General features: G+C 38.9%; 1 protein-coding gene across 8 annotated transcripts in view; it reads right to left on the bottom strand.

The window, feature by feature from the left end:
- The window catches only part of Pds5b (PDS5 cohesin associated factor B), a 152,477-nt gene that overhangs the window by 48,059 nt on the left and 91,727 nt on the right, over window positions 1-12,691 (bottom strand). For all 8 annotated transcript variants that reach the window (XM_059249710.1, XM_059249711.1, XM_059249704.1 and 5 more), the window contains exons 14-18: window positions 10,379-10,460; window positions 8,420-8,468; window positions 6,278-6,417; window positions 4,182-4,297; window positions 843-948 (exon numbers count right to left, since the gene is read on the bottom strand). In XM_059249710.1, the coding sequence (XP_059105693.1) occupies window positions 843-948; window positions 4,182-4,297; window positions 6,278-6,417; window positions 8,420-8,468; window positions 10,379-10,460 (493 nt within the window). The remainder of the gene's footprint in view (window positions 1-842; window positions 949-4,181; window positions 4,298-6,277; window positions 6,418-8,419; window positions 8,469-10,378; window positions 10,461-12,691) is intronic.

The raw sequence follows: 12,691 nt of genomic DNA, 5'->3' as shown, positions 1-12,691 counted from the left end.
TTAAAAAAAAAAAAACAAACCTCTGGACATCTATGTGTCTGTGTGTGTGTGTCAAGTGTGCATATATATAAGTGTGCTCATCTGTCTGTGAGCATGTAGTACTCAGAGGTCACTTTGGGTCTCTTTTTCTATCACTCCCAACCTTTGTTTGTTCAGATGAGGCCCCCCCACTGACTCTGCAGCTCACAGGGTCAGCTGGCGGAGGCTCTTACACTGAGTTGAAGGCACACACCCACCATCCTGGGGTCCACACTTGGGTCCTCCTGCTCACAGAGCAGGCACTTCAACCATGGAGCCATCTTCTCAGCCCCATTACAGGATTAGAGTGGAGAATAATAGAGTTCAAATACAGAATGTAGAAATACTAAATAACAACAATAACAAAACTGGAGTGTCATAGTTCAAAGGTTTATAAATGATCAAAATAAACAATGTTACTTAGAGATATATACAAAGATGCAAATAAGAAAGCTAAAAGTTCAATAAAATAAATAGAAATTTCAGGGAAATACATGATAGATTTGATTGCAGGGATAAAAATCACTCAGAAAATATAGCATTTTAAATAATCAACGTAATTTGAGTAAACACAGTTTATGGTTTCATATGGTTGAATATAAAACGTAGGTAACTGGGGGTGCACTTCTGATTCCTGATGCTGTAAGATAAGCAGCTATAGTTTGTACCAGTCAGAGATACACAGCAGTGAGGCCCTGCCTTGAACACACACACACACACACACACACACACACACACACACACACACACACACACAAAACACAACACAACCAAACAACACAACCCAGTTGTCTAATGAGAAACAGGTTTAGACAAGCATTTACCTTCAGCAGCTCAAGGCCTGCCCTAATAGCTTGGTCAGTTGGGACACCCTCATCCTCATCGTCTGCTGTTCCATCTATTGACTTATTCACTTGCTTGATAAGAGCACTAAAGTATGACAAGAAAACAAAAGGGTGATTTCTTTCAACTGTAATATGTTAGCAGTATCTGAGAAAAGTTCCTAAATATTAAATAACTACACAGTGTATAATATTTTATATGGCTGTTAACCAAACATTATTGTAAAACAAATCACAGGAAAATATCTTTTCAAAATCAGTTCTTTTCCTTCACCCATTCAAATGAAACCAAAAAGTTACTTGATTTGCCCTTTTTGAATGCCATCTGTACCTTTATTAGTGTCTTTTCCAGAGAAGGCCTAGCACCAAACATATGAATTTTTTTTTTTTGGTCTAAAATACATGTCAATCAAAGATCAGCGTCAAGTACTCTAAAAATGCAACATGGATTTGTGTCAGACAAAAGATCCAAGAGTTAGAAACCACAGTCCTGCTGCTAAAACTGAAACAGATGGAAAAAAAACCTTATAAAAGAGAACACCAGACAAAGAACAGCAATGTTTTCCAGTTTTAGAGACAGGCTGATCTTATTGCAAATGAACTTTAGTAATTCACTGATAATGATTTAAAGCAATCAATCACACCACTGGGCAGTTGCTCTTTTTACAAATTTCAAGTAATAAAGTAACAGTATGGACATAAAACATACCAAAACAAAAATTTATGCAATACTTCTTGAAATATGTAGTAGAGCTGTTTCTTCAAAAAATATTTTATGCTGAAACTTAGTATGAAGTGCGTCTGTCTAATTTTCTTACCTACAATTCTGGCTGACAAGATGGCTCCGGGTTTACGGGCCCTTGCCACCTAGCCTGCCGGCCTGAGCTGATTCACAGGACCCACACAGTAGGAAAGACCTGATCCTGATCCTGCAAGCTGTCCTGACCTCCAAATGTGGGTCTTCACATGTGCACCACTCTATGCGCATACACATACGTAACCATGCACACATTAAAAACATTTATTTCTATCAAGTGTTTCCATTTATTTAGTTTTCCTAGTGTTTCCTATTTCCATAAAACAAGTTTTCCCTATTCTCATATGAATTTTTTCCAATTACCCAAATGAAAATCTCCAACCTAAATCTTATTCCCAACAGTACCAGGATTCCTCTGTACAGTAGGAACATTAAAAAATTTAACTTTTATTTTCTTCTGTAACAATGGGAAGGAAGGCCACAAGTGAGTGAACACACACACGTTAACAGTATCAGCTAACAAGGACTGCAAAGAGAGTCCTGAGAGAAAATGAAGCTCCTTCTCTGTGGCCGCTAAGAACGGACGGAGCTCTGCGACAGAAAGCAGCAGCAGAACACGAGCTAATCACTCACATACTCGCGCGTGCGCGCGCGCGCGCACACACACACACACACACACACACACACACACACACACACACACACACACACGGCCAGGAAGATAAACAATCGGAAAACTACGTCAAAAGCTATTTAAGAATTCGATGAGGAACAAATGATAAGTATAGCATCAAACATAATGAAATGCACTCCGTATGTTAGCCTAAGAGATTAACAAGAGAATTCAGCAAGGTGACACAAACAAAGCTCTCAGAACAACAGTGATTTTTTTTCTCTATCAGCAAAAGTCAGCTAAAAAGCACAGAGGGGAAATGTATTCACACTGAGAAGCCAAAACACACAAGTAACTAGGAATACAAGTCACACAAAGAACCCTCATGTCCTTGGGGAAAGGAAAGTCTGAATCCATGTACACTCCTGCCCATCTGATCATCAGGTACTACCTACCATTCACCCATCTATAACAGAGAATTCATAACAGTAACTTTATGGAATGAGAACTGCCTGACAGGTACAGGACAATGGCTTGGATGTTAATTGGACTCAGGAAGTGGCTGCAGAGCCACCAAAGAGAGGCTACATTAGTCCCCTCAGGCAATCATACTCTCTGGACCAGGGCCACTGTTTAGAATTCTCCCACATAGATTATAAGCAGAAACTGCTACTTCTTGCTGCCATTTATGCGCTAACATACCTTCTGGATCACTGCTAAGTTCCTGATTGCTGAAACCAAGGGCCCACTCTTGGTCATCAGTCTGTCAGTTCATACCATATACCTTATTTGTGAAAAGTTTCACCATTTTTTAAGTTTTAGAATCCTGCAACAACTTGGTCTTCTTACATCTCTCTGATTTCCCTACTGTAAAAAGGTTTCCATATCTGTCTATAATAGTTTTCATTTTCTACTTAATTTTAGCATATTGGTCAGTTCTCATAATTTCATTTTAAACTCAATGTCATTTGATTTAAAAAAAAAAAAAATGTAGCCAGGTGTGGTGGTTTATTCCAGTGATCCTAGCACAGGAAGATCAGGAGTTCAAGGTCACCCACAGCTACAAGGTTAATTCAAGGACAACCTGAGCTACATGAGACCCTATCTAAATAAGGATAAGATAGACAGAAAAGAAGGGAAGGAAGGAGGAAGGAGAGGAAGGAAGGAAAGAAATTTTGTCATGTCCAACTAATAATTACATGTTGTCTTTCTCATCTACTTAAAAACAGGCCCTTTTTATTCTCTTCAAGGTACCAGGATTCATTTTCTGCACTTGAAACCTTGTACTCTGACTCCTTATCTCATATGTGTAGCCAGGAAGCAGTCTCTTAGGGATGCTCTTTGAAAACCTTCCTCAAATATGTTCTTTCTTTCCCATCACACTAGCATCTATGCACAGACGCCACAACAAAGCCTTAAGGAAGCTCTCTCTTCTCCCCTCCTCCACTCACCACCTCAACCTGTGGTTTCCAAAGACTAAGGGTGTAAATCAAGAGCCCCAAAGCTCAGTGGTAATAGCAGTCCATATCTGAGCCCGGGCACAAAGCACTCACACCTCTCCAGTCTATAACGGAACAGACAGCAGTTACTTTCAAAACACCCACACCCTATCTAGGGAGTTTGGCTTACGATAATCTCAATTCCTACAATACACTTTCTCCCCTATCTGTAAAAGCAAAGTCTTACCTACGCTCCCTTCTTAGGTAAAATCGTACCTCCTCCCAGAGATAGCATTTTGAGCTCTCTGAAGTAAATAATGAAGTGAAAGCAGAGTGAGAAGCAAGAAAAGTGGCCCATCTGAACATGAACGACACAAGCTGTCTGCACAAATGCAGCACAGATGACTGCACATACAAACACAGGTAAGAAGCTGGTGTGGTGCCTGGGACTGACCTACTACATGCATGACTGGAAAACACAAAGAAACCTTAATATTTTTAAGGACAAATACCTGATAGACTCAGTATCTATGTGTACAGGTGCTATCCTCTCCAAAAGAAACTTGATCATTTCCAAGAAAGGATTTGTAGGCTGTTTAGGATTGCCCAACTTCTTAGTTATTTCACGCTGAAATGCAGATTTGTAAATTATTAAAAGAATATATTTAAACACAGTGTAACTTGAAAATGCTAAGAACCTCTAACATTCTGAAGTATTGGTGCTGGAAAACACAAATCAAGAGAAGCTAAGTAAGTAACAAAAATTAGATTAAGATTTGAGCACATTCTAAGCAAATAAGATGTACGTTATTATTAACATTCTAAGCAAATAAGATGTCCATTATTATTAACAACCTAAGTAAATAAGATGTACAATATCCAATATGACAAAGAAAAAACTGAACAGGTATTTTAAGTAAAAACAAGGTTAGATTCCTATCTCATGTCATACATCAAAATAGTTCAAAAGAATAAAAATGTAAGAGTAAAACCAGAGGTGGAGACAAACCACCGAGCAAAACTAACAGAGAGAACTAGATACTAAATTCCTGGGTGTCACTCTGAAGACTCTCATTCAGCCTATCTGGGAAAGCATCAAGAATCATCTTTTTTAAAAATATATATCAAGATATATGAGTAAAAAACACTAATAAATATTTCTAAGATGTCTTAGTGTCTTTCCCGTTATGATAAAATATCCTGACAAAAACAACTTAAGGGAGGGAGAATTTATTTTGGCTAATAGTTCCCAAGTTTTGTCAATCACAGCAAACCGAGCTGGAAGGAGCTAGTCATACCACATCTGCCCTCAGTTCTTTCTCATCTTCCAGGATGCCCTGCCTGGGGACTGGGCCACCCACAAGTGAGTAGATCTTCCTACCTAAAATAATCAAGATAATCCCTCACACACACACACACACGTCCAGAGACCGTATTATGGGTCCAGCTGATGACTAACACTATTGTAACTTGCAACTGAATAGAATTTCATAATTAGACACCAAAAGCAAAACCCATGAGGTGTACATTTTATCCACAGCTAGGCAAAAATAGAAATCATGACATAAAAAGGGTATCACCAACAAAACAAAAGGGCAAAATACAGCTGACAGAAAAATGATTTGCAACTTAACAATGACATACTACAGCCAGGAGGTGGTGGTGCACGCCTTTAATCCCAGCACTCAGGAAGCAGAGCCAGGTGGATCTCTGTGAGTTCCAGGCCAGCCTGGTCTACAGAGTGAGTTCCAGGACAGGGACCAAAACAATACAGAAACCCCCGTCTCAAAAACAAACAAAACAAAACAAAACAAAAATAAAAATAATAAAAGACATATCATAAACTAACCAGTTCTAAGATACAGAAAAATATTTTATATAAATAAAGATTATAAACATTCAACTTACAAAAGAAATATAAATGGTTAAAAAAAACTTGGAGAAAGGCAGTCAGAAACCAAGCAACTAAAAAACACAACTCCTATCAAAGTAACTTTGTTTGTTTTTATTTGGGTTCTGTTCCTAACAATGAGTGGACAGCATATGATTGAGAAATACATGTTAAAGGCATTAAAAATGTACCTTTAACCCCATGTAATTAGAATCTGTAGGAATGGAGATGTAAAAATAGTCAGCTATGAAAGTGTTACCCAGCAGAGCCAGAGGCATGGGTATGAAACTATAGTCTCTGTTTCCTTAGGACACTAAGGCAGGAGCATATGCTCCAGTCTAGTCCTGGCAGCAAGACCCCACTCTAAAAGAGAGAGAGAGAAAGGAGGGTGGGAAAGCCCCGAGGGCTGGTGTCCAGTAAGCTGCAGTGCACACACAAATGGCATGCTATGAGCTATGAAATTTAACACTATAAAAAATGGATGATGCGGGCTTGGTGGCACACACCTTTAATCCCAGCACTCCAGAGGCAGAAGCAGGCAGATCTCTGAGTTTGAAGCCAGTCTGGTCTACATAGCAAGTTCCAGGACAGCCAGGGCTGTCACAGAAAGAAACCCTGTCTCAAAAAAACCAAAACAAAAACAAACCAACCCTAATGAAAATGAAATGTGTAAAATTCATTTATAACATGATCTCATTCTCCCCATTCCCCCCTTACCACACAGCCTTCAGCCTGCTTGCAGGAGCATGTGGGGCTAACAAGGGTTTCCAGCTGTTTCCGTATTTTCTCATCATCTTCCAACACTTGTGTGAATTTCTTCATGAAATCCTGCGCCTTACCAGGATCTGGCAAATTTCCTTAAAATGAAATGAAGTTTCATAATTTCTCAAATTGATTTTTTTAAAAAGGGTACTTTCTATTTTGTAATTCTAATCAATAATCCTTATCTACAAACTGCCCTTAGTTTAACAAATTGTGAAGCATCATTTATAGTCAAAATCTGGGAGAGAAATCTGCTTGGAGAAAATATGAAGAAGTCTCTGAGTGAAGCCATGTCTGCAGACGAGGAGAAGCTTGTTCTAAAGGGTCCCTTACAGTACTGGAAGACACCAAGTGTCAGCCTAAGTAGAACCATCTGTTCCTCAGACGCTGCTCACACTGTCCCTTAGGAGTCCCCAGGAGGCCAGTTCATTATGTCCTGTGTTCCCCGATTATCCACACAGATATGCAGCACAGGCTGCTGACAGACAGTGTGCAGACCACTCCTGGTGTGTGTGACTGCTAGCTTAAGTCACTCTCTGCAGAAACCTCCACAGCATTCTGCTAACTCATGCCCCACAGCTCTCACAGCTAAGGAAATGCTGACTTTAACTGGCTTTGTTTTTCCTGGCTGTTTAACTGCTTGGAAAAAAACTAGACTAGGATAACTAATAAAAGAAATTATAAATATCTTAAATGTAATGACAGTAAATTTATTCTTTAAATTATCACACAATTCTGAAAACCTTTAAGTCTTGGCAAAAATAACTAATCACTAATTGTGGTAACGATACCACTATCACATTAAACACTAACCATATTAAACACTTGCTATATGGCCTTTTCATGTCTCTCTATATAAGAAAAAAACTAGCATAAATAAAGGCAGGCCTGGCTTGGTGGCACAAACTTTTAATCCCAGCACTTGGGAGGCAGAGGCAGATGAATTTCTGAGTTCAAGGCCAGTCTGCTCTACAATGTGACTCGAGGCCAGTCAGAGCTCTATAGTGAGATTCTGTCTCAAAAATAAATATATAAACATGATGACTTACAAAAGACAAATATCTGCATAATCATCTTAAAACAGTAAGATTTAGGCAGAGAAGCACTTGGGGACAAGCTTTTAAAAGTTCTAGTACAGAACTTTCATAAATTATGTTCCAAAGATTATTAGCACTTCACTAGAATTTAAAAGTACTGAGGATTTAACATTGTTGTTATATAATTTTAGAAAATGACATTTAAGAGGCCCTTTAATCACAGACAGGCATCATATTAAAGGCCTATTCTTTAGAAAAATGAAAAAAAAGGATGGTACTAGACAAAGAGAAAACAGCACCAAAAAACAAAACAAACAAACAAAACCCCAGCATTTTATCAATGCATAAGAATCCTTTCTTTCCCCGTCTCTCACTGTGAACACCTTTAGGACACTAGCACTCCTGCAAACAGAACCTAGAAAAGCCTGCAGTGATTTGATAGACACTGAAAAAAGAAACGGAGAGACAACAAAGAATGAGGTCCTCCAGAGGACAGCATCCACAGCCAGCTGCAGAGGACAAGCCTGGATGCTGGTGAGCCCCAGGAAAGGGCCGGCTGAGACTGCTCTACTCTCAGTGGCACCCTAGTTCTGAATACTCTCTTCCAAACGGAACTCAAGTGAGCAACCAAGACACAGTCACTAAGTTACTGTTCTCTAGTGCCTTGGTGTTCGTTCGAATGCAGCTGCAGTGTTTAGCTCAGCCCATGACTTCTTCGTTATCACCAAGTGAAGTGTGGCACACTCACTCAGGCAGGTGTTCCCGATGATTTTGTCAACAAGTGCACAGACTCAGTGTCAACAGTCATCTCGGGGTACGACAATTCTCAAAAATAAACGAACACACTACTTCTCAAGCTTTCTCATGTAAGACACTAAAGAAAGTTTTAAATTCTGGATAGCACACAGAATAAAAAAAAAATCAGGGAGAAAACTGAACTGTCTGGTGTGTATCAAGCAAAAACACTTTAATAATTTCTTAGATTACCACCATCTAACATAATTTAAATTACATAAAACCTTCAATTAACTTTTAAACTTAAAGATTCAAAACAACTTACTTGTAATGACCATCACTTTAGAAAATATGGCCTTCACACTGGCATCTGTCTGTAAATCACATACAAAAATGCACAATTAAAATCCCTAAGAAGAACCCACAGGCACCTTCAACAATGCTCCCACATTTGTATCTTTCTTTAGCTCTCTCTAAATCCTAGATAATTGGGTGGAAGTAGAGAAGCCATGTGACCAGGTAGGAAGAGGAGCTCCACAGTGAGTCTTCAAAGCAGGCACGTTTGTTTGAGTCAGTCAACACCTGATCTAAGCTCCGAACACACTGCCTGGGTCCTATTCCGACTGCAATGGCTCCTAAAATCCAGACTAAGGCTACCCATGTGAATACAAGAACATGCCATACTTCAGTAACACTTTTGTGCATTTACACCCCGGTTAATGAATAAAAAGTTGGGTAACAAAGAGAAGAACTTCCCAAGGCTTCTGGCTGCACTGTAACACTGAAGCCCATGCCTACTGACAGCAGAAGCCACTAAAGAATTATTGAAGAAAACAGATCCCAACAGGTTCAATGTACTCAATGACCATAGAAAAAAGGTTAAATTACATTCAATAAAAAAAATGGCATGGCAATGCATGCCTTTAATCCCAGCACTCAGGAAGCTGAAACAGGTGGATATCTGTGAGTTCCAAGCCAGTTCAATCTACATGTCAAGTTTCAGGCCAGCAAAGGCTACCTAGTGAGATTCTTAACTCAAAAAAAAAAAAAAAAAAGGGGGGGGGGCCTGATGGTGGTGGTAGTGGTGGAGGTGGCACATGCCTTTGATCCCAGCACCCTGGACCTGGAGGCAGAGGCAGACAGATCTCTGTGAGTTCGAGGCCAGCCTGGTCTACAGAGTGAGTTCCAAGATAGCCAGGGCTACACAGAAAAACCCTGTCTCAAAATAAATAAATAAAATAAATAAAAACCCACCCAATAAAACAAACAAAAATGCCGGGCAGTGGTGGCGCACACCTTTAAACCCAGCACTCGGGAGGCAGAGCCAGGTGGATCTCTGTGAGTTCGAGGCCAGCCTGGTCTACAGAGCGAGATCCAGGACAGGCGTAAAACTACACAGAGAAACCCTGTCTCGAAAAATCAAAAACAAAAACAAAAAAAAGTTTATTTAAAAATCAGAAACAAAAAACCTTTCAAACGTAAACTTCAACCATGCAAACAATTCCTTAGTAAAATTCTATAGTTTTTAAAATCTTCACATCACGAAAGTTTTCAAAAAAAGTGTAACAGACTGTTAGGCAGGCAGCTGAGAAACAGCACTGATCCCCTCACTCCTGTCCTAGCCCAGTAGTGCATGTGACAGAGGAGGTCAAAGAAGACAACTGTGAGCTATAATAAAGAACAAACTGATTTGGGTCCCCTGAATGTAATTTAAAATGATCAGATACACTTTCTAGATTAATATATTTCACAGGTAATGTTTTCAGAAAGGGAGGGGACTTAGAATCATTCTAAATGCCCCTAATTAAAATATGTCTTTACTGGATGAGTATCACAATTTCAGGGACTGGGAAGATACTCCAGTTAGCAAACTGCTTGCTGTGCAAGTACCAGAACCTAAATTTCATCCCTCGAACCCACAGAACAAGCTTGGCATGATGGCACACGCTAGTAAGCCCAGTGCTAGGTGGGAGACGGAGACAGGGACATCCAGGGCTCAATGGTCATCCAGCCCAAGCTACCTGGCAATTTCCAGATCAATCAGAGGCCCTGTCTCAAAACAAAACAAAACTCACAAAAAACAAAAACATAGACAGCACTGAGAAAAACACCTGAGACTGTTCTCAAGCCTACACACACACACACACACACACACAGAACACCACCACAGAATAAAAATCACCACAATATTCATTCTAAGTAAACTTATATAAAGACATTAAGCTATAGTTATGGTAATGATTATATAAACTTTCTAAAAGTTTTTCTTTAAAACTTAACTTACTTTTGGTTGTTTAATTAAATCAAGCAAATCCTTTACTTGATGTCGGAGTAAATTTTGACATTTCCACATTTCATTTAATGCTCTGAAAAACACAAAAACAAACAAAACAGGATAAAACTCCTTTCCGAATATTCCAACTATTTCATTTTAATAAAAGAGTGTGGGAGGTAAAAAAACAAGACAGGAGAAATGAGGTCAAATTCACAGATGAAATAACCGGCAACCCAGAAGCAGAGACTCGAATGTAAGAGCAGCGGCAAGGACGTTAGGCAGGGATTTTGTGATGCTGCATTGGCTTTGTAGAAAGACAGATAAAGTGAGGCCTATTTGTAAGTTAAAGGTAGGGCTGACAAGACTGTAAAACGGAGAAATGAAGAACTGACAAAACGTCGTCTTGTAAAAGGTGCTGATAAGATGGAATCTAGGGGAAGCAGAAGAGTGAGACCCATGAGAAAAAGGGTGTACGTGTCTGTGAAGTATTTATCCCATTATATGTCAACTCCAAACTGAAATTATCTATTGTTAGGAATATATCTTCCTAATAACTACACTGTTAGAGCTTCCGCACCACATTATTTCTAAGGAAATTTTACTAAAAAGTATTTTTCATCAGTTTACTTTGTGTGCATGTACGAACACAAATATGTATGTATGTTCATTGTGCGGAGGTCAGAAGACAAGCTCAAGGGTCATTCTTCAGGCACCTTCCTTCTTCTGTTTGAGACAGGGCCTCTCATTGGCCAGTGAGCTAGGCGAGCACCTCTCATCTCTACACTGCGGTGCACCAGGCTTTTTCTGAGTTCTGGGAACCTAAACTCAAGCCTCACAACTGCAGAGCAATGGCCTAACTGAGGTGCTCCCCTGACGGAGCCATCTCCTAAGGCCACCACTTGTTTCCAGTGCTGCGCTTCCAATCCCACACGGCCGTGAGCACCGACAACGGACAGTGCCAACATGCAGAGCCGCATAACACAAGCTTTCCAACTTGGACAGAAACGACAACTGTTCAATATGTCCATTGTCCTCGTTATCAACGGTCTGAAAAGGCCTCTTGGTTGTGTGTTTTTAAAAGAATACAACCTACTTTAAATTCAGAAACTTGCTAACAGTAAGAATATTACAACATTTTCATCTTTGGATGCCTTAAATTTTCAGTGTGACACTTTACTATTTTTGAGTGTGAAAGTTCCACAAAGTTTCACTGCATTATTAATTAATGTAAATTCATAAACTAAGTGAAAGCAAAATAATCACTTACTGGAGAACTATGAAAATCTAAAACAAAGCATGAGTTGCATAAATTAAACAAAAACTTTCAGAGAAACACTTCTGAGAATTACTTCTGAACTCCGATGTCAGACATTCTTTGTCTCCTAGAAAAATGATGATTTACAACTTCTAAAAGACCACATGTTGATACTGGTCTTGAGTTAAAACAGATGAAATTATATAATCTAGTATATTTATCACTTAAATATGAAATCCTAAGAAATTCTAAAAGCATTATAAACATGACCATAGCTGAAATTTTGAAAAATAACCCCCACTGACTAAGAATTTATATTACAATGTATCTAAGGAAATTTTCTTAAGAATTTTAATTGAAATATCAAGACAATTTGCCCACATATATTGTCTTGATGGGAAGGAGTTCAATGAGAGTAAAGGGGGTAACAGAAGGCAATGGGAGTGACAATTAATCCCAGCCCTCCAAAGGATGAGGCAGACGGATCTCTGTGAGCTCCAGGCCAGCCAGGGCTACAAAGTAAGACCTTGTCTCAAAATACAAGAAAAAGAGTGCAAAACGTCACTGAAGATTTTACACATGATAACCCTATTTGCAAAATGTGAAAAAATAAGTGATTAAAGGAAATAAACATACATAGACATACATACATATGAGTCCTACAAGCTGTTTTCAATAGGTAAGAAAATGACTGCAGTCCTCGTTGAGGAAGACAGAGGATAAAATAGTTGGGTAACACACTCACAGTCATGTTAACTATCACCAGGTTTCATCCCTCATATGTATAAGAAAATGTAGAGGCTTTGGGAGGAAACACAGATAAATATAATAATTAAGTTCTAAAAATTAAGGTAATATAGATGATCAGCTAACTTCACAAAGTCGGTGACAATAAAAGTCACTTTTCAATAATACCTTAAAAACTTCACCTTCAACAGCTACATATTACTCATGGACTATGTTTGTGAAATTAAAACCTTTATATGATAGTTCAAGTAGTTTTTTCAGCTTTTTATTGGTATTATTTCACAGCACATCTCTTAAAAATGAGTGCTTCACTTTTAAAT

The sequence above is a fragment of the Peromyscus eremicus genome, chromosome 23 (assembly GCF_949786415.1).
Source record: "Peromyscus eremicus chromosome 23, PerEre_H2_v1, whole genome shotgun sequence".
NCBI lineage: Eukaryota > Metazoa > Chordata > Mammalia > Rodentia > Cricetidae > Peromyscus > Peromyscus eremicus.
This window is presented reverse-complemented; position numbering and strand designations above follow the sequence as displayed.